Raw genomic sequence first — 21,628 nt, forward strand, 5'->3', positions numbered from 1 at the left:
GAAACGGACATAGCAGCATATAATGCCAAACTGAAGGTCCTGGAGAGTGTTGAGTCAACTTCTCAATCCCATGCTGTGGCAGCCCATTTACTAAGCCAAGAAGATGGAATGAACTCTTATTTTGAGAACCAGGTACCTGAGGTCTATGTGGAACCTGAACCATCACCTGTTGAGTTTTCTGCATTAGGTGCAGTTCCAAAGACCCCACTACAAAGGGTTTTACAACAACCGACAACAAAGCCATCAAAACCTATTCAGAAAACAGTCATGAACCACACCCTTCAGCAGCCAACAGCAAGGTCTAGCAATCAACACAGAATCAACACTGCGGGTATCAGCGATAATACCAGCCATGATAACCTCTCTACTGTCATGCAAAGGCAGAATGCAATTGCTGACCTCCTTGTACTACAGCACAAACAGGCCACACTCCATGTTAGGGAGATACCTATGTTTGATGGTGATCCTCTAAACTTTAGGCCATTCATGCATGCATTTGAACATGGTATAGAAGATAAGACAAGCAGTCACCAGGATAGGCTCTATTTCCTGGAACAGTACACCACTGGTCAGCCCAAGGATCTAGTATGTAGTTGTCTGCATATGGAAGCCAGAAGAGGCTATGCAGAGGCTAAGAGGTTGTTAAAGGAACACTTTGGCAATGAAATCAAAGTCACCACTGCTTACATGGAAAAAGCTTGGAACTGGACAAACATCAAACCGGATGACGGAAAGGGACTGGATGGCTATGCACTCTATCTTAGAGGTTGCTGTAACGCTATGCAAGACCCACAGAACATGGAAGAGCTTAATCTTCCCTCCAACATAAAGTTGATCATGTCAAAACTTCCCTACAAACTAAGGGAAAAATTGAGGTCTACGGCATGTGATATTTTAGAGAGAAGCCACCTGAGGGCCCAGTTCAGTGACCTTGTGACGTTCATGGAAAAACAGGCCAAAATACTGCAGGATCCGTTATATGGAGATATTCCCTGTCCAACAAAACGTTTTTAAAAACCAGAACAGAAGCTGACTTTAAACAGCAGTTCAAGTCCAAGAGTAGGGGAAGCAGCTTTGCCACTGCAGTAGCTGTAGTGGCAGATTGTTCTTTTAGAGGTTTTTCAGAGTCACAAACATTAAAAGTAAAGAGACCAGGCACCTACCCTTCTGACGCTCCCAGTACCTCATGCGTATTTTGTGCTGGAGAGCATTTATTGGTCGACTGCCAACAGGTGAAGGCACAGCCACACGAATCCAAGGTTGAGTTTCTGAGATCAAAAGGCCTTTGTTTTGGCTGTTTGATGAGAGGACACTTAAGCAAAGAATGTAAAAGAAGGATGACCTGTCAGAGCTGTCAAAGAAAGCACCCCACTATCCTGCACATTGAAGGAAGAGAGAGATTTAGATCTCAAAAGGCAGATATGAGTGGTGTAGCAGTAAAGCGGGAGGAGACTGTCAGCAGTGCTCTTGTTTCACTGGAAGCTGGTGAAGATACCTGGGCCGGTACAGATTGTGCACTTGCAATTGTGCCAGTTCAAGTAAAGGTGGCAAATGGAAGCAAGTCTGTGTTAACCTATGCGTTTCTTGATTCTGGTAGCTCGGCAACATTTTGTACAGAGAGACTCATGAGGCAGCTGAATGCTAAATGCAGTGAGACTGAAATTCTGCTACGCACAATGGGGAAGGAGAGTCCTACCAAGAGCTTTGAGATATCTGGATTAGAGATTGGCAACGTGGAAGGCAACACATTTCTTGCATTACCAAATGTCTACACCCAAAATAAGATCCCAGTGACGAGAGAAAATTCCCACTCAGAAAGATCTCAAAAGGTGGCCATACCTCAGAGGTTCAGTTGAAGGAAATTGATGCCGACGTCGAACTCCTGATTGGCGTAAATGCTCCAAAGGCAATGGAACCCTGGCCAATCATAAATAGCCAAGGCAACAGACCGTATGCAGTGAAAACCATCTTTGGATGGGTGATGAATGGTCCTTTTAACAATTGTACCATGGCAGAAGAATCTGGATGTCCTACGGTGATGCCCAATCGTATCTCAATGGCCGACCTGGGGGTTCTTCTTGTAAATCAGTACAACCATGACTTCCCTGAGAGAGAGTATGAAGAGAAAAGTGAGATGTCAGCTGAGGATCGTCAGTTTATGGAGATGGTATCAAGCTCCATAACCCTCAAAGACCGTCACTACTACTTACCGTTGCCCTTTCGCAACAAACAGGTAGTCCTACCGAACAATCGTGACATGGCAAAGCAGCGGGCTCTAAATATCATCAGGAAGTTCAAGAAGGATGAAGGTTATGCTGCAGAGTACAAAGGCTTCATGGAAGAGATGATAACAAAAGGTTATGCCGAGAAGGTACCACAAGAACAGCTTCTCAGAAAGAAAGGCAAGGTATGGTACATACCACACCATGGCGTTCACCATAAGCGCAAAGGAACAATACGAGTGGTGTTTGACTGTTCATCATCCTATAAAGGTACATCTCTTAACAGTGAACTCCTTCAAGGCCCTGACCTGGCAAACACGCTTATAGGAGTCTTGCTAAGATTTCGGCAAGAGCACATTGCCATGATGGCAGACATCGAAGGAATGTTCCATCAAGTACGTGTCCATGAAGATGACTTAGACTTCCTACCATTCCTATGGTGGCCGGATGGTGACACTAACAAAAGATTGGAGGAGTACAGAATGACAGTACATCTTTTCGGTGCTATATCCTCTCCAAGTTGTGCAAATTTTGTACTACGAAAGACTGCAGAAGACAACTGTGAGAGGTACTATGAAGAGGTGATTCAAACAGTCAAGTCCAACTTCTATGTTGATGACTGCCTCAAGTCAGTGGCCACAAATCAAATCAAATGTATTTATATAGCCCTTCGTACATCAGCTGAAATCTCAAAGTGCTGTACAGAAACCCAGCCTAAAACCCCAAACAGCAAGCAATGCATGTGGAAGAAGCACGGTGGCTAGGAAAAACTCCCTGGGAAAAACTCCCTAGAAAGGCCAAAAACCTAGGAAGAAACATAGAGAGGAACCAGGCTATGAGGGGTGGCCAGTCCTCTTCTGGCTGTGCCAGAAGAACAAGCCATAGCTCTCACAAAAAACCTCAGGGATGTGTGCTCTCAGGGTGGGTTCAAATTGACCAAGTGGGTCGGCAACAGCCGTGCTGTGCTGGCTTCTATCCCTGATGAACACAAAGCCAAGCAGATAAAAGAACTGGACCTGGACAGAGAAAAGCTGCCTGTTGAAAGAGCACTTGGAATCCGATGGAACATTGAAAGAGGATGCGTTTACCTTCCGAGTCATTGTCAAGAACAGACCCCTTACAAGAAGAGGTATTCTCTCTACTGTCAGCTCTGTTTATGATCCATTAGGTTTCCTCGCCCCATTCGTATTAAAGGCAAAGCAAATTCTTCAAGTGCTCTGCAAGCTAAAGTGTGGATGGGACGAAGTCATCCCCGAAGAACACTCTATTTCATGGAAGAGATGGCTCTCAGAGCTAGACCAGCTTTCCAGATTCCAGATAGACAGGTGTATGATGCCTGAGAACTTTGGTCAAGTCAAGACCGCACAGCTGCATCACTTCGGTGACGCAAGTGAGCAAGGTTATGGCACGGCAAGCTACCTTAGGTTCACAAACGGTATGGGAAAGGTCCACATTGCATTCATACTGGGGAAATCAAGGGTGACTCCACTCAAGCAGATTACGATCCCCAGACTGGAACTTGCTGCAGCAACATTGGCAGTGCGAATGGACAGGATGTTAAGGTTGGAGCTCCAGATTGAACTTGAGGAGTCAACTTTCTGGACAGACAGCCAGTCTGTGCTAAAATACATACGCAACGATACCAAGAGATTCCATACCTTTGTGGCTAATAGGGTTGCTATGATCCGTGACCTATCGAAAGCAAAACAGTGGAGGTATTTGAACTCCAAACACAACCCAGCCGACGGTGCTTCAAGAGGATTACATGTTGAAATTTTCCTGAACTCAGAGGTGGCGCAAAGGACCAGAATTCCTGGAGAAAACAGAAACACAATGGCCGAAAGTCCCCGAGGAGCTTGGCTCCATCCCTTCGGATGATCCAGAGGTGAGAAAAGACGTCATCGTAAACAGTACATGTGTGGAAGAAAAGAGTCCGACCAGCAAACTGGTTGAGTACTATTCAACATGGAACAGCTTGAAGAAAGCAGTTGCCTGGATGCTGAAACTGAAGAGACTTCTTCTACAGTTAAGCCAGAAAAGGAAAGTTCTCACACAAACTGATCCAGGATCAGATCAGAGTCTGACAAACTCACTGAAGGAACAAATTGACAAGTTCAAACTGACATTTGGAAAAGAAAGTCTGTCTGTGGATGACCTAGATGAAGCAGAAAAGGCCATCATTCGATTTGAGCAACGACAGCACTTTAAACAAGAAATTGCACTAGTTGTGAAAGGAAAACAATGTGCCAAGAGAAATGGCTCAATCTGTAAGCTTGATCCAATTGTTGACAATGGCATTCTGAGAGTGGGAGAAAGGTTAAGCAAAGCTGCTATGCCTACGGAACTAAAGAATCCGATGATCCTACCCAAAGACTCCTACATCTCCAGACTGATCTTACTCCACATCCATGAGCAGGTTGGCCACTCTGGGAGAGTTCACATGCTTGCTAGACTTCGCCAGCGATATTGGATACCCTGTGCCAACTCCTTAGCAAGGAAGATCCTTAAGAGCTGTGTCTTCTGCAGGCGGATGCAAGCTAGAGCTGGAGAACAGAAGATGGCCGACCTTCCACAAGATCGAGTGTCACCTGATTTGCCGCCTTTCACCCATGTGGGCATAGATTACTTCGGCCCCATAGAGGTGAAGCGAGGCCGCGATCATGTGAAGCGGTATGGTGTGATCTTTACTTGCCTTGTGAGTCGAGCTGTCCATCTAGAAGTTGCTAGTTATCTGGATACTGATTCCTGCATCAATGCCCTGCACAGGTTCATCTGTCGAAGGGGCCCAGTCACAAGTATCAGAACAGACAATGGCACCAACTTTGTTGGAACACACAGAGAGCTAGGAGAAGCTCTGAAAGAGCTGGATCACAACAACATTCAAAATGAATTACTGAAGGAAGGAGTGACATGGTCATTCACTCCTCCCTCTGGAGCCCACCATGGGGGGGTATGGGAGAGGTTGATCCGACTAGTGAAAAAGATCCTCTATTCAGTCCTTAAAGAGCGAGTACTGGATGATGAGGCTTTGCAGACAGCCTTGTGTGAAGTTGAGGCGATCATGAACGACAGACCAATTACAACTGTAACAAATGACCCTAATGATCAAGAACCCCTGACTCCGAACCATCTGCTTCATCTGAAAGCAAAGCCAGTCCTGCCACCAGGACTATTCCAGAGAAGCGACCTATACTCACGAAGGAGATGGAAGCAAGTACAATATATAACTGACCTCTTCTGGAAGAGATGGATCAGGGAGTATCTTCCACTTATGCAGGAGCGGAACAAGTGGAACAAAACTAAGAGAAACTTCAGTCCTGGTGACCTTGTGGTCATCGTCGACGACACCGCCCCTAGGAACTCTTGGCTAATGGGGCGTGTGGTGGAGGCTTTGCCAGGGGCCAAAGGTCTTGTCCGGAGCGTCTTGGTTAAGACCAAGACCAATATCTTACAGAGACCTATCAATAAATTCTGTCTGCTCCTGGAGGCGGTGGAGTGAGACACACACATACACACACACACATACACAGTGCTCCATCTTTGAATCACGTGCACCTCTGATTCGTTGATGTTGTACTCTTACATTCTTTGATGTCGTAGTCATACGTTTTTTGGACGTCATACTCTTGACATTTTTGGAAGTTGAACACCTGAACACTTCAACTCAGACTGAGATCTATGGACTATTTTCCTATATGGCACCTTGTATATTTGTATATAGCTATGAACTGTAACAGTGCTCTGGGATATAATGTTTTGTGTATTGGCTCTACGTTTGAATATTAAGTAATTGTTGTCCACTCAGTGCAGTTAACAATTAGGGGCCGGTATGTTAGAGCCGATTCGGACATATTTGTATAAAAGACAGAACATACAGAGCTCCATGTATATTTGTGTAAATATATTAAATATGAATGTATATGATGAAATATTAGGTACGTACCTTTATGATTGAGATGTATTCATTTGTTGTTAGTGTAACTTAGTTTTTGTCCCCCCCCTCTTGCCCATTCATTGTACTGCGGAAAGTGTGTTAGGATAAAGGCAGGAAGTTGGGCCTTCGGGGGGAGGAGTCCTTGCTAGACGCGGGAGCGGTATAGTTTTTTGACCATACAGACATACAGACAGGTCATATTATGTATTTTCCATATCAAGTAATCTATGTTTTAAGTTGATTGGATATTCATTTTCCTGTTAGATATAAGAAGAATAAACATTTTTGTTGCACCATATGCCTGGATCACATTGAATGTTTGGCTGTTTGGAAACCTTGAGTGTGGACTGTATGCGTACCAAACAACCCCGCTTCAGGCTTGGGCAGTGGCTATGGTAAAGAGGAAAGGAAGCCACTACAGGAGGTCTGTCTCAGTAGGTGTCATCTCCCCAGGGGTCTGTTTCAGTATGTGTCATCTCCCCCAGGTGATCTGTTTCAGTGTGTGTCCTCTCCACCAAGGGTATGTATCAGGATGTGTCCTCTCCCCTAGGTGGTCTGTTTCAGTAGGTGTCCTCTCCCCCAGGTGGTGTGTTTCATAGGTGTCCTCTCTCACAGGAGGACGGTTTCAGTATGTGGCCTCTCTCCAAGATGGTTTGTTTCAGTATGTGTCGTCTCCCCCAGGTGGTGTGTTTCATAGGTGTCCTATCCCCCAAGTGGTCTGTTTCAGTAAGTGTCCTCTCGCCAACGTGGTCTGTTTCAGAATGTGTCCCCTCCCCAGGTGGTCTTTTTCAGTATGTTTCTTCTCCCCCAGGGTGTCTGTTTCAGTATGTGTTCTCTCCTACGGGTGGTCTATTTCGGAAGGTGTCCTCTCCCCCAGGTGGTCTGTTTCTGAATAGGTCCTCTCCCGCAAGAGGTCTGTTCCAGTGTGTTTCCTCTCCTCCAGGTGGTCTGTTTCAGTATGTGTCCTCTCCCTCAGGGGGTCTGTTTCAGTATGTGTCCTCTCCCCCAGGTGGTTTGTTTCAGTATGTGTCCTCTCCCCCAGGTGGTCTGTTTCAGAATGTGTCCTCTCCCCATTTGGTCTGTTTCAGTAGATTTCCTCTCCCCTTTTGGTCTGTTCCAGTATGTGTCCTCTCCCTCAGGGGGTCTGTTTTAGTATGTGTTCTCTCCCCCAGGTGGTTTGTTTCAGTATGTGTCCTCTCCCCCAGGTGGTCTGTTTCAGTATGTGTACTCTTCCCCAGGTAGTGTGTTTTATAGGTGTCCTCTCCCCCAGGTGTTCTGTTTCAGTGTGTGTCCTCTCTCCCAGGGGTTCTGTTTCAGTATTTGCCCTCTCCCCAGGTAGTCTGTTTCAGAATGTGTCCTCTCTCCCAGGCTGTCTGTTTCAGAATGAGTCCTCTCCCCAAGGGGATCTGTTTCAGAATGTGTCCTCTCCCCCAGGGGATCTGTTTCAGAATGTGTCCTCTCCCCCAGGGGATCTGTTTCAGTATGTGTCCACTCCCCCAGGTGGTCTAAGTATGTGTCCTCTCAACACGGGGACTTTTTCAGTATGTGTCCTCTCCCGCACAACAGGTGGACTGTTTCAGAATGTGTCCTCTCCCCCAGGTGGTTTGTTTCAGTATGTGTCCTCTCCCCCAGGTGGTCTGTTTCAGTATGTGTACTCTTCCCCAGGTAGTGTGTTTTATAGGTGTCATCTCCCCCAGGTGTTCTGTTTCAGTGTGTGTCCTCTCTCCCAGGGGTTCTGTTTCAGTATTTGCCCTCTCCCCAGGTAGTCTGTTTCAGAATGTGTCCTCTCTCCCAGGCTGTCTGTTTCAGAATGAGTCCTCTCCCCAAGGGGGATCTGTTTCAGAATGTGTCCTCTCCCCCAGGGGATCTGTTTCAGAATGTGTCCTCTCCCCCAGGGGATCTGTTTCAGTATGTGTCCACTCCCCCAGGTGGTCTAAGTATGTGTCCTCTCAACACGGGGACTTTTTCAGTATGTGTCCTCTCCCGCACAACAGGTGGACTGTTTCAGTATGTGTCCTCTCCCCCAGGTGGTCTGTTTCAGTATGTGTCCTCTCCCCCAGGTGGTCTGTTTCAGTATGTGTCCTCTCCCCCAGGTGGTGTGTTTCAGTATGTGTCCTCTCCCCCAGGTGGTGTGTTTCAGTATGTGTCCTTTCCCCCAGAGGTATATTTCAGTATGTGTCATCTCTCCCCGGTGGTATGTTTAAGTAGTCGTCCTCTACCCCAGGTGGTCTGTTTCAGTAAATGTCCTCTCCCCCAACGGGTCAGCTTCAGTATGTGTCCTCTCCCCCAGGTTGCCTGTTTCAGTATGTGTCCTCTCCCATACCACAGGTGTTCTGTTTCAGTATGTGTCCTCTCCCCCAACGGGTCAGCTTCAGTATGTGTCATCTCCTCCAGGTGGTCTGTTTCAGTATGTGTCCTCTCCCTAGGTGGTCTGTTTCAGTATGAGTCCTCTCCCCAGATGGTCTGTCTTAGTATGTGTCCTCTCCCCCAGGTGGTCTGTTTCAGTATGTGTCCTCTCCCCCAGGTGGTCTGTTTCAGTATGTGTCCTCTCCCCCAGGTGGTCTGTTTCAGTATGTGTCCTCTCCCCTACTACAGGTGGTCTGGTTCAGTATGTGTCCTCTCCCCTACCACAGGTGGTCTGTTTCAGTATGTGTCCACTCCCCAGGCAGTCTTTTTCATTATTTGTCCTCTCTCCCAGGCTGTCTGTTTCAGAATGTGTCCTCTCCCCAGGTGGCCTGTTTCAGTATGTGTGCTGTCCCCAGGGGGTCTCTTTCAGTATATGTCCTCTACCCCAGGGGGTCTGTTTTCATTAGGTTTCCTCTCCCCATTTGGTCTGTTTCAGTATGTGTCCTCTCCCCCAGGGGTATGTTTCAGTATGTGTCCTCTCCATAAGGGGGTCTGTTTCAGTATGTGTCCTCTCCCCCAGGGGTATGTTTCAGTATGTGTCCTCTCCATAAGGGGGTCTGTTTCAGTATGTGTCCTCTCCCCCAGGTGTTATGTTTCATTGTGTGTCCTCTCCCCCAGGTGGTCTGTTCAGTAGCTGTCCTCTCCCCCAGGTGGTCTGTTTCAGAATGTGTCCTCTCGCGAGGGTGGTCTGATTCAGTTTGTGTCATCTCCCCAGGGGGTCTGTTTCAGTATGTGTCCTCTCCCCCAGGTGGTCTGTTTCAGTATGTGTCCTCTCCCCCAGGTGGTCTGTTTCAGTATGTGTCCTCTCCCCCAGATGGTCTGTTTCAGTATGTGTCCTCTTCTCAGATGTTTTTTTTTCAGTATGTGTACTCTCCCTCAGATGGTCTGTTTCAGTATGTGTCCTCTCCCCAGGGGGTCTGTTTCAGTATGTGTACTCTCCCCCAGGGGGTCTTTTTCAGTATGTGTCCTCTCCCCAGGTTTTTTTTTCAGTATGTGTCCTCTCCCCAAAGGGTCTGTTTCAGTATGTGTCCTCTCCCTCAGGGGGTCTATTTCAGTATGTGTCCTCTCCCCCAGGTGGTCTGTTTCAGTATGTGTCCTCTCCCCAAGGGGTCTGTTTCAGTATGTGTCCTCTCCACCAGGGCGTCTGTTTTGGTATGTGACCTCTCCCCCAAGGGGTCTGTTTCAGTATGTGTCCTCTCCCCTAGGTGGTCTGTTTCAGTATGTGTCCTCTCCCCCAGGTTGTCTGTTTCAGTATGTGTCCTCTCCCCCAGGTTGTCTGTTTCAGTATGTGTCCTCTCCCTCAGGGGGTCTGTTTCAGTATGTGTCCTTTCCCACATGGGGTCTGTTTCAGTATATGTCCTCTCCCCAGGTGGTCTGTTTCAGTATGTGTCCTTTCCCACATGGGGTCTGTTTCAGTATGTATCCTCTCCCCAGGGGGTCTGTTTCAGAATGTGTCCTCTCCACCAGATGGTCTGTTTCAGAATGTGTCCTCTTCACCAGATGGTCTGTTTCAGTAGGTGTCCTCTCCCCCAGGGGGTCTGTTCAGTAGCTGTCCCCTCCCCTAGGTGTTGTGTTTCAGTATGTGTCCTCTCCTCCAGGTTACCTGTTTCAGTATGTGTCCTCTCCACCAGGGTGTCTGTTTCAGTATGAGTCCTCTCCCACAGGTGGTCTGTATCAGTATGTGTCCTCTCCCGTAAAACAGGAGATATGTTTCAGTATGTGTCCTCTCCACCAGGGTGTCTGTTTCAGTATGTGTCCTTTCACACAGGGGGTCTGTTTCAGTATGTGTCCTCTCCCCCAGGTGGTCTGTTTCAGTGTGTGTCCTCTCTCCTACCACAGGTGGTCTGTTTCAGTATTTGTCCTTTCCCCAGGCCGTCTGTTTTAGCATGTGTCCTCTCTCCCAGCCTGTCTGTTTCTGTATGTCTCCTCTCCCCCAGGTGGTCTGTTTCAGTAATTGTCCTCTCCCCAGGGGGTTTGTCTCAGAATGTGTCCTCTCCCCCAGGGGGTCTGTTTCAGTATGTGTCCTCTCCCCCAGGTGGTCTGTTTCAGTATGTGTCCTCTCCCCCAGGTGGTCTGTTTCAGTGTGTGTCCTCTCTCCTACCACAGGTGGTCTGTTTCAGTATTTGTCCTTTCCCCAGGCCGTCTGTTTTAGCATGTGTCCTCTCTCCCAGCCTGTCTGTTTCTGTATGTCTCCTCTCCCCCAGGTGGTCTGTTTCAGTAATTGTCCTCTCCCCAGGGGGTTTGTCTCAGAATGTGTCCTCTCCCCCAGGGGGTCTGTTTCAGTATGTGTCCTCTCCCCCAGGTGGTCTGTTTCAGTATGTGTCCTCTCCCCCAGGTGGTCTGTTTCAGTATGTGTCCTCTCCCCCAGGTGGTCTGTTTCAGTATGTGTCCTCTCCCCCAGGGGGTCTGTTTCAGTATGTGTCCTCTCCCCTACCACAGGTGGTCTGGTTCAGTATGTGTCCTCTCCCCTACCACAGGTGGTCTGGTTCAGTATGTTTCCTCTCACCCAGGTGTTCTGTTTCAGTAGGTGTCTTCTCCCCCAGGTGGTCTGTCTAAGTATGTGTCCTCTCCACATGTAGTGCTGTTTCAGTGTGTCCTCTCCCCCAGGTGTTCTGTTTCAGTATGTGTCCTCTCCCCCAGGTTGTCTGTTTCAGTAGGTGTCCTCTCCCCAGGTGGTCTGTTCCAGTATTTGTCCTCTCCCCCAGGTGTTCTGTTTCAGTAGGTGTCCTCTCCCCAGGTGGTCTGTCTTAGTATGTGTCCTCTCCCCCAGGTGTTCTGTTTCAGTAGGTGTCCTCTCCCCCAGGTGGTCTGTCTTAGTATGTGTACTCTCCCCCAGGTGTTCTGTTTCAGTAGGTGTCCTCTCCCCCAGGTGGTCTGTTTCAGGATGTGTCCTCTCCCCCAGGTGGTCTGGTTCATTATGTGTCCTCTCCCCCAGGTGGTCTGTTTCAGTGTGTGTCCTCTCCCCCAGGGGGTCTGTTTCAGTGTGTCCTCTCCCCCAGGGGGTCTGTTTCAGTGTGTGTCCTCTCCCCCAGGGGGTCTGTTTCAGTATGTGTTCTCTCCCCCACCGCAGGTGGTCTGTTTTAGTATGTGTCCTCTCCCCCTGGTGGTCTGTTTCAGTATGTGTCCTTTCCCCCACGGGGTCTGTTTCAGTATGTGTCCTCTCCCCCAGGGGGTCTGTTTCAGTATGTGTCCTCTCCCCCAGGGGGTCTGTTTCAGTATGTGTCGGGGGCCAACTACTTTGGTGAAATTGTGGAGTGGTTGGGCTACGCCATCGCAACCTGGTCGCTGACTACCTTCTCCTTTGCCTTCTGCAGTCTGTGCTTTATTGGGCGACGGGCATTCCACCATCACAGGTACATTAGGCATAATCTTTACTACAGCAAAATAATCTATACAGGTTATAGCATTTCAAATAGCACCCTATTTTGTATGTGGTCCTCTCGTATAACATATTGCAGTACTTTATGTAGGGAATAGGTTACCATTTGGGACAAAGTCCAGATATGATCAAATTAGGTGTATATAGACAGTAGAGATCTACCTAGATATCTACATATACAGTAGAGATCTACCTAGATATCTACATATAGACAGTAGAGATCTACCTAGATGTCTACATATAGACAGTAGATTAACTCATAAAAGATGGTGCTGGAGTGGGTGGCTGCGGTCTTATCAGCTCTTAACCAACCATGCTATTTTGTTTGTACATAATGTTTTGTACATGTTTTGTACTTATTTTGTACATAATGTTGCTGCTATCGTCTCTTATGACCGAAAAGAGCTTATGGACATCAGAACTGTGATTACTCACCTCAGATTAGACTAAGAGTTTTTCTTCAATGAATCAGATGGGAGGGATATACTACAGACAGATCCCCATCATTTCCTGGAGAAGGAAATTGAGATTTCGCGGGAAAAGATCAGGGTGCCTTGTGAGGTTCAGGGGATGAGAGGCTAATCTGCTTTTGCCTTCCGTCCTGCTAGGTAATGTTCAATCGCTGGAATTTAAATGGGATGAACTGAAAGCACGTATGTCCTACCAGCAGGACATTAAAAACTATAATACCTTGTGTTTTACCGAGTCGTGGCTGAACGACGACATTAAGAACATACAGCTGGCGGGTTATACACTCTATCGGCAGGATAGAACAGCAGACTCTGGGCGTGGGCCTTTGCATATATGTAAACGACAGCTGCTGCACAATATCTAAGGAAATCTCTAGGTTTTACTCGCCTGAGGTAGAGTATCTCATGATAACCTGAAGACCACACTATCTACCTACAGAGTTTTCTTCTGTATTTTTCGTAGCTGTCTACATACCACCACAGACCGATGCTAACACTAAGACTGCACTCAATTAGCTATATACCGCGATAAGCAAACAGGAAAACATCTAGAGGCGGCGCTCCTAGTGGCCGGGGACTTTAATGCAGGGAAACTTAAATCAGTTTTACCTCATTTCTATCAGCATGTTAAATGTGCAACCAGAGGGAAAACAATTCTAGACCAACTTTACTCCACAGATACGCGTACAAAGCTCTCCCTCGCTCTCCATTTGGCAAATCTGACCATAATTATATCCTCCTGATCCCTGCTTACAAGCAAAAATGAAAGCAACATTATTTTGTGAATATCCAACAGCAGGAAGCACCAGTGACATTTAACTGTGGATATAGATACTTGTGTACCTGTTTCCTCCAGCCTCTTCACATGGTCCTTTGCTGTTGTTCTGGGATTGATTTGCACTTTTCGCAACAAAGTATGTTCATCTCTAGGAGACAGAACGCGTCTCCTTCCTGAGCGGTATGACAGCTGCGTGGTCCCATGGTGTTTATACTTGCGTACTATTGTTTGTACAGATGGATGTGCTACCTTCAGGTGTTTGGAAATTGCTCCCAAGGATGAACCAGACTTGTGGAGGTCTACTATTTTTTTCTGAGGTCTTGGCTGATTTCTTTTGATTTTTCCCATGATGTCAAGCAGAGGCACTGAGTTTGAAGGTAGGCCTTGAAATACATCCACAGGTACACCTCCAATTGACTCAAATTATGTCAATTAGCCTATCAGAAGCTTTTATAGCCATGATGTAATTTTCAGGAATTTTCCAAGCTGTTTTAAGGCACAGTCAACTTAGTGTATGTAAACTTCTGACCCACTGAAATTGTGATACAGTGAAATAATCTGTAAAAAAAATTGGGAAAATTGACTTGTGTCATGCACAAAGTAGATGTCCTAACTGACTTGCCAAAACTATAGTTTGTTAACAAGAAATTTGTGGAGTGGTTGACTCCAACCTAAGTGTATGTAAACTTCCGACTTCAACTGTACATATTACCTCAATTACCCCGACACCGGTACCCCCTATATATAGCCTCCACATTGACTCTGTAACGGTACTCCCTGTATATAGCCCCGCTATTGTTATTTATTGCTGCTCTTTAATTATTTGTTTTTCTTATCTCTTACTTTTTTTGGTATTTTTTTAAAACCGCATTGTTGGTTAAGGGCTTGTAAGTAAGCATTTCACTGTAAGGTCTTCACCTGTTGTATTCGGCGCATGTGACAAATAAACTTTGATTTGACTTAGATGACATAACCTAGATATCTACATATAGACTGTAGAGATCTACCTAGTTGTTGATGCTTGACCAACCTATGGTGGCCTTGTACGCCCGTCCTGATCTCGCAAGCTTACATTTGGTTTTGATACACAATGACGTGAAAGGAGGTCAGAATGGAAGACCAGGCTAAACCTATGGTAGACATTTGACAAAATCTGGTAGTGTACATTTATTCATGATCCTTGTTCTCACCCTCTGTCACAGGTACTACCATGAGAAATTCCATAACTACCCCAGGTCACGGAAAGCTCTGATTCCATTCATCTTCTAAAGAACAGATGAAGCTCCTGCATTCCAACCCAATCAAGCTCTTTAGATCGGGCTTGCATTCCAAATAGCACCCTATTCCCTATATGGTCCTCTGGTTAAAAGTCGTGCAGTACTTTATTTATGGACTAATGTGACATTTGGGACAAAGTCCAGATATGATCAGATGACCTGCATATAGACAGTAGAGATTTACCTAGATATCTACATATGGACAGTACAGATTTACCTAGATGACCTGCATATAGACAGTAGAAATCATAACCTATGTCGTGTCTTTGGCATCATTAAAGTGAAGACTGTTATTTTATCAAATCAATTCTCTGTATTTATTATTATTATGTGATGAAACTAATCATGTAAATGTAATTGACTTGGAAGTCGGGGCAGCAAGGAAAATCTTCAGATTACCAAATTATAATTTTCCTAATATAACGCTTCAGGTATTTTAATATCTGATCAATTAGTCTTCTAATTAATTAATTAATTATTCTTTACCTCACGTTAGTCTCATTCCAAACATCGTAAATTGTTGGTTATCAGCACGAACCCAGCCTTTACTTTGAATCATCCATACACCAATTGTCTCAATAATTTATTTACTAACGAACTAAATAATCACAGAAATGCATAAGCAAATAAACAGTAGATATGGTTACAAGGAAATCATATGGGAGGTTCCCTAGTGGGCTAAGCCGATATGACGGCTTGGTGGACAAAGGGAAGTGGGTGTGGACCGAAAAGGGCGGGAAAGACAAAAAAGGAATCACTGCAGTTGATAATTACATGAATTGAAATGCTAATCCTTTGCACATGAACACTCACTCATTCGGGAATAACTGCATTCAAAATATATTTACGCTCAGTGTGTCGTCGTTATCTCTGTTGGAATCATCCGTCTGTCTGTTGGAGAGTTCATCCGAGTCTCTCTCTCTCTCTGTTTCCCTGAAGATCAAGTCTTTCGTGGTTAAAATGATTACTTCAGAGTGCCATTCAGAAATGTTCCCATAGTTTAGATGTTTCGGCGGTTGTCGGTCTTCGCATCCCAGGTTGACATAATTTCTAGCTGCAGACTAGTAATTAGTATCTAAGATTTGCTCTTATTCTGTCAGGATCGATAGTCTCAGAGTTTAACCATTTCCAGCTGTGTAGCCAATGCTCCACGTGGTATGGTTAGGAATTCAACAACCATCGTAACCTTAGTGGACACGAAGGTTTTTGTGGTCCGAAGAGGATTTCCTCAGGAAGGGGTTTTATTTGTAACAGTAGAAAAGGGCTGTTCCATGATGCCAGATCATGTCTGTGCTCACAGGGGTGGGCCAATGACTTAGTTAAATGTTAAAGGGCATACAAATCTTTCACATTAAAACCTCTTAGGGATAGGGGGCAGTATTTTCACGGCCGGATCAAAAACGTACCCAAATTAAACTGCCTGCTACTCGGGCCCAGGAGGTAGGATATGCATATTATTTGGATAGATTTGGATAGAAAACACTCTGAAGATTCTAAAACTGTTTGAATGATGTCTGTGAGTATAACAGAACTCATATGGCAGGCAAAAAAATGAGAAAAATCCAACTAGGAAGTGGGAAATCTGAGGTTGTAGTTTTTTCAAGTGATTACCTTTACAGTATACAGTGACTTAGGGTTCATTTTGCACTTCCTAAGGCTTCCACTAGGTGTCAACAGTCTTTAGAACCTTGTTTGAGGATTCTATGTTGAATTTGAAGGGAATAACAGCCCAAGGAAGTAGGTGTCCCATTATAAGGCATGGGTACAGTCACGCGCAGAGACTTGGGAGCGAGCTGAGTTCATATTCATTCCTAAAGAGAACGGATAGGTCCGGTTGGAATTTTATTGAAGATATATGTTTAAAACAACCTAAAGATTGATTCTATACATCGTTTGACATGTTTCTACAAACTGTAGTATAACCTTTTTTACTTTTCGTCTGGACTAAGGACACGCCTTGTGGATTTGGATAGTGAACCTAATGCGCGAACAAAATGGATGTATTTGGACATTTATTTATTTATTTTACTGTTATTTTACCAGGTAAGTTGACTAAGAACACATTCTCATTTACAGCAATGACCTGGGGAATAGCTTCAGGGGAGAGGAGGGGGATGAATGAGCTAATTGTAAGCTGGGGATGATTTGGTGGCCGTGATGGTATGAGGGGCAGATTGGGAATTTAGCCAGGACACCGGGGTTAACACCCCTACTCTTACGATAAGTGCAATGGGATCTTTAATGACCTCAGTGAGTCAGGACACCCGTTTAAAGTCCCATCCGAAAGACGGCCCCCTACACAGGGCATTGGGATATATTTTTTTTTAGACAAGAGGAAAGAGTGCCTCCTACTGGCCATCCAACACCACTTCCAGCAGCATCTGGTCTCCCATCCAGGGACTGACCAGGACCAATCCTGCTTAGCTTCAGAAGATAAACTTTATCGAACATTTATTGTGGAGCTGGGATGCCTTGGAGTGCATTCTGATGAAGATCATCAAAGGTAAGTGAATATTTATAATGTAATTTCTTAGTTTTATTGACTCCATCATGGTGGGTTTCTGGTTGGCTTGTTGTTGTGGTCTGAAAGCAGTACTCAGATTATTACAAAGTGTGCTTTCGCCGTGAAGCATTTTTGAAATCTGACACAGCGGTTGCATTTAGGAGATGTTTATCTATAATTCTGTGCATAACACTTGTATATTGATCAAAGTTTATGATGAGTATTTCTGTAATATGTGTGCTCATTCACCGGAAGTTTCGGAGGGAAAACATTTCTGAACATTGCGCGACAATGTAAAATATGGTTTTTGGATATAAATATGAACTTTATCGAGCAAAACATACATGTATTGTGTAACATGAAGTCCTATGAGTGTCATCTGATGAAGATCATCAAAGGTTAGTGCTTAATTTTAGCTGTATTTCTGGTTTTTGTGACATCTCTCCTTGCTGGGAAAATGGCTGTGTGGCTTTTCTTGTTTAGGTGGTGTCCTAACATAATCTAATGTTTTGCTATCGCCGTAAAGCATTTTTGTAATCGGACAATGTGGTTAGATTAAAGAGAATCTTATCTTTAAAATGGTGTATAATACTTGTATGTGTGAGAAATTTGAATTATGACATTTTTGTTGTTTTGAATTTGGCGCTCTGATTTTTCACTGGCTGTTGTCATAATCAATCCCGTTAACGGGATCCGAGCGGGAAGGGGTCTCCAAGAGGTTTTAAAGGTTTAACAGCATATTACATCATTTCACAAATAGTTTAATCTTTACTCATTAATTTTATTACAAGAATTAGATGCAAACCCGATAATTGAGAAATGTACATAATCAGAGATATAGTTATGTGTGTTTCCTGTCCTCTCTGAGGTCACCAAATGAAAAACACTCGTCATAGCCGTCCCTTAAGTGTCAACGGACCATTCCCACAAGTGGACATTTTGTATCAAATCCCCATTTTGGGGATTTAGGAGTTCGCCATGTGAAATCTTCAGTTTTTTCTTTGTGTTTCTTTCTGCATGGCCAGGGGGAGAGAGTCTCCTCCAGGTATGTACGATGTGAGATAACAAAACCCAGGTGTAGGAGAGAGAGAGGGGGAAGCCAACGTCATGACACCTAGATGTCTACAGATAACTAAGTAGATCTCAACTGTCTGTGTAGACATCTAGGTAGATCTCTACTGTCTATATGTAGATATCTAGGTACATATCTTCTTTCTATATGTAGATATCTAGGTAGATGTATACTGTCTATATGTAGATATCTAGGTAGATCTCTACTGTCTATATGTAGATATCTAGGTACATATCTACTTTCTATATGTAGATATCTAGGTAGATGTATACTGTCTCTGTAGATATCTAGGTAGATCTCTACTGTCTATATGTAGATATCTAGGTACATATCTACTGTCTATATGTAGATATCTAGGTACATATCTAATTTCTAATTTCTATTTGTAGATCTCTACTGTCTATATGTAGATAACTAGGTAGATCTCTACTGTCTATCTACATATAGACAGTAGAGATCTACAAATAGAAATTAGAAATTTGATATGTACCTAGATATCTACATATAGACAGTAGATATGTACCTAGATATCTACATATAGACAGTAGAGATCTACCTAGATATCTACATAGACAGTATACATCTACCTAGATATCTACATATAGAAAGTAGATATGTACCAAGATATCTACATATAGACAGTAGAGATCTACCTAGATATCTACATATAGACAGTATACATCTACCTAGATATCTACATATAGAAAGAAGATATGTACCTAGATATCTACATATAGACAGTAGAGATCTACCTAGATGTCTACACAGACAGTAGAGAGCTACCTAGATGTCTACATATAGACAGAGAGCTACCTAGATGTCTACACATAGACAGTAGAGACCTACCTAGATATCTATATATAGACAGTAGAGAGCTACCTAGATGTCTACATATAGACAGTAGAGATCTACCTAGATATCTACACATAGACAGTATAGATCTACCTAGAAGTCTACATATAGACAGTAGAGATCTACCTAGAAGTCTACATATAGACAGTAGAGATCTACCTAGAAGTCTACATATAGACAGTAGAGATCTACCTAGAAGTCTACATATAGACAGTAGCGATCTACCTAGAAGTCTACATAGACAGTAGAGATCTACCTAGAAGTCTACATGTAGACAGTAGAGATCTACCTAGAAGTCTACATGTAGACAGTAGAGATCTACCTAGAAGTCTACATGTAGACAGTAGAGATCTACCTAGAAGTCTACATGTAGACAGTAGAGATCTACCTAGAAGTCTACATATAGACAGTAGAGATCTACCTAGAAGTCTACATATAGACAGTAGAGCTCTACCTAGAAGTCTACATATAGACAGTAGAGATCTACCTAGAAGTCTACAATATAGACAGTACCAGTCAAAGTTTGGACACACCTACTCATTCCAGGGGTTTTCTTTATTTTTACTACAAAAATTGACATCCCAATTATATAAATACAGTGAGGGAAAAAAGTATTTGATCCCCTGCTGATTTTGTACATTTGCCCACTGACAAAGAAATGATCAGTCTATCATTTTAATGGTAGGTTTATTTGAACAGTGAGAGACAGAATAACAACAAAAAAATCCAGAAAAACGCATGTCAAAAATGTTATAAAATGATTTGCATTTTAATGAGGGAAATAAGTATTTGACCCCTCTGCAAAACATGACTTAGTACTTGGTGGCAAAACCCTTGTTGACAATCACAGAGGTCAGACGTTTCTTGTAGTTGGCCACCAGATTTGCACACATCTCAGGAGGGATTTTGTCCCACTCCTCTTTGCAGATCTTCTCCAAGTCATTAAGGTTTCGAGGTTGACATTTGGCAACTCAAACCTTCAGCTCCCTTCACAGATTTTCTATGGGATTAAGGTCTGGAGACTGGCTAGGCCACTCCAGGACCTTAATGTGCTTCTTCTTGAGCCACTCCTTTGTTGCCTTGGCCGTGTGTTTTGGGTCATTGTCATGCTGGAATACCCACCCACGACCCATTTTCAATGCCCTGACTGAGGGAAGGAGGTTCTCACCCAAGATTTGACGGTACATGGCCCCGTCCACCATCCCTTTTATACGGTGAAGTTGTCCTGTCCCCTTAGCAGAAAAACACCCCCAAAGCATAATGTTTCCACCTCCATGTTTGACGGTGGGGATGGTGTTCTTGGGGTCATAGGCAACATTGCTCCTCCTCCAAACACGGCGAGTTGAGTTGATGTCAAAGAGCTCCATTTTGGTCTCATCTGATCACAACACTTTCACCCAGTTGTCCTCTGAATCATTCAGATGTTCATTGGCAAACTTCAGACGGGCATGTGTATGTGCTTTCTTGAGCAGGGGGACCTTGCGGGCGCTGCAGGATTTCAGTCCTTCACGGCGTAGTGTGTTGCCAATTGTTTTCTTGGTGACTATGGTCCCAGCTACCTTGAGATCATTGACAAGATCCTCCCATGTAGTTCTGGGCTGATTCCACACCGTTCTCATGATCATTGCAACTCCACGAGGTGAGATCTTGCATGGAGCACCAGGCCGAGGGAGATTGACAGTTCTTTTGTGTTTCTTCCATTTGCGAATAATCGCACCAAATGTTGTCACCTTCTCACCAAGCTGCTTGGCGATGGTCTTGTAGCCCATTCCAGCCTTGTGTAGGTCTACAATCTTGTCCCTGACATCCTTGGAGAGCTCTTTGGTCTTGGCCATGGTGGAGAGTTTGGAATCTGATTGATTGATTGCTTCTGTGGACAGGTGTCTTTTATACAGGTAACAAACTGAGATTAGGAGCACTCCCTTTAAGAGTGTGCTCCTAATCTCAGCTCGTTACCTGTATAAAAGACACCTGGGAGCCAGAAATCTTTCTGATTGAGAGGGGGTCAAATACTTATTTCCCTCATTAAAATGCAAATCAATTTATAACATTTTTGACATGCGTTTTTCTGGATTTTTTTGTTGTTATTCTGTCTCTCACTGTTCAAATAAACCTACCATTAAAATTATAGACTGATCATTTCTTTGTCAGTGGGCAAACGTACAAAATCAGCAGGGGATCAAATACTTTTTCCCCCTACTGTACCCACTAGGGATCAAAATCCAGAAAAGAGTCATTAAATTCCACAACCACCTAAAGGAAAGCGATGACCAAACATTGCACAAAGCCCTCATCTGCAAGGAGATTAACCTAGAGAACAGCTGGTCCTGCGGCTCTGTTCACAAACACTAACAGACCTCACAGAGCCCCAGGACAGCAACACAATTAGAACCAACCAAATTTTAAGAAAAACAAAAAGATAATTACTTGACACACTTGAAAGAATTTTCAAAAAAACAGAGCAAACTAGAATGCTATTTGGCCCTAAACAGAGAGTACACAGTGGCAGAATACCTGACCACTGTGACTGACCCAAAATTAAAAGCTTCGACTATGTACAGACTCAGTGAGCATAGCCTTGCTATTTAGAAAGGCCGCCGTAGGCAGACCTGGCTCTCAAGAGAAGATGTGCCCACCGCCCACAAAATGAGGTGGAAACTGATCTGCACTTCCTAACCTCCTGCCAAATGTACGACCATATTAGAGACACATATTTCCCTCAAATTACACAAACC

The 21,628-nt window shown here is 44.4% G+C and overlaps 1 protein-coding gene across 1 annotated transcript in view; it reads left to right on the plus strand.

Annotated features, from left to right (window-relative positions):
* The window catches only part of srd5a2b (steroid-5-alpha-reductase, alpha polypeptide 2b), a 58,100-nt gene extending 43,331 nt beyond the window's left edge, over positions 1 to 14,769 (plus strand). The window contains exons 5-6 of the mRNA XM_029702228.1: positions 11,765 to 11,915; positions 14,392 to 14,769. Of these exons, the coding sequence (XP_029558088.1) occupies positions 11,765 to 11,915; positions 14,392 to 14,458 (218 nt within the window). The 3' untranslated portion in view covers positions 14,459 to 14,769. The remainder of the gene's footprint in view (positions 1 to 11,764; positions 11,916 to 14,391) is intronic.
* The last annotated feature ends 6,859 nt before the right edge of the window (positions 14,770 to 21,628 follow it).

The sequence above is a fragment of the Salmo trutta genome, chromosome 2 (genome assembly GCF_901001165.1).
Source record: "Salmo trutta chromosome 2, fSalTru1.1, whole genome shotgun sequence".
Classification (NCBI taxonomy): domain Eukaryota; kingdom Metazoa; phylum Chordata; class Actinopteri; order Salmoniformes; family Salmonidae; genus Salmo; species Salmo trutta.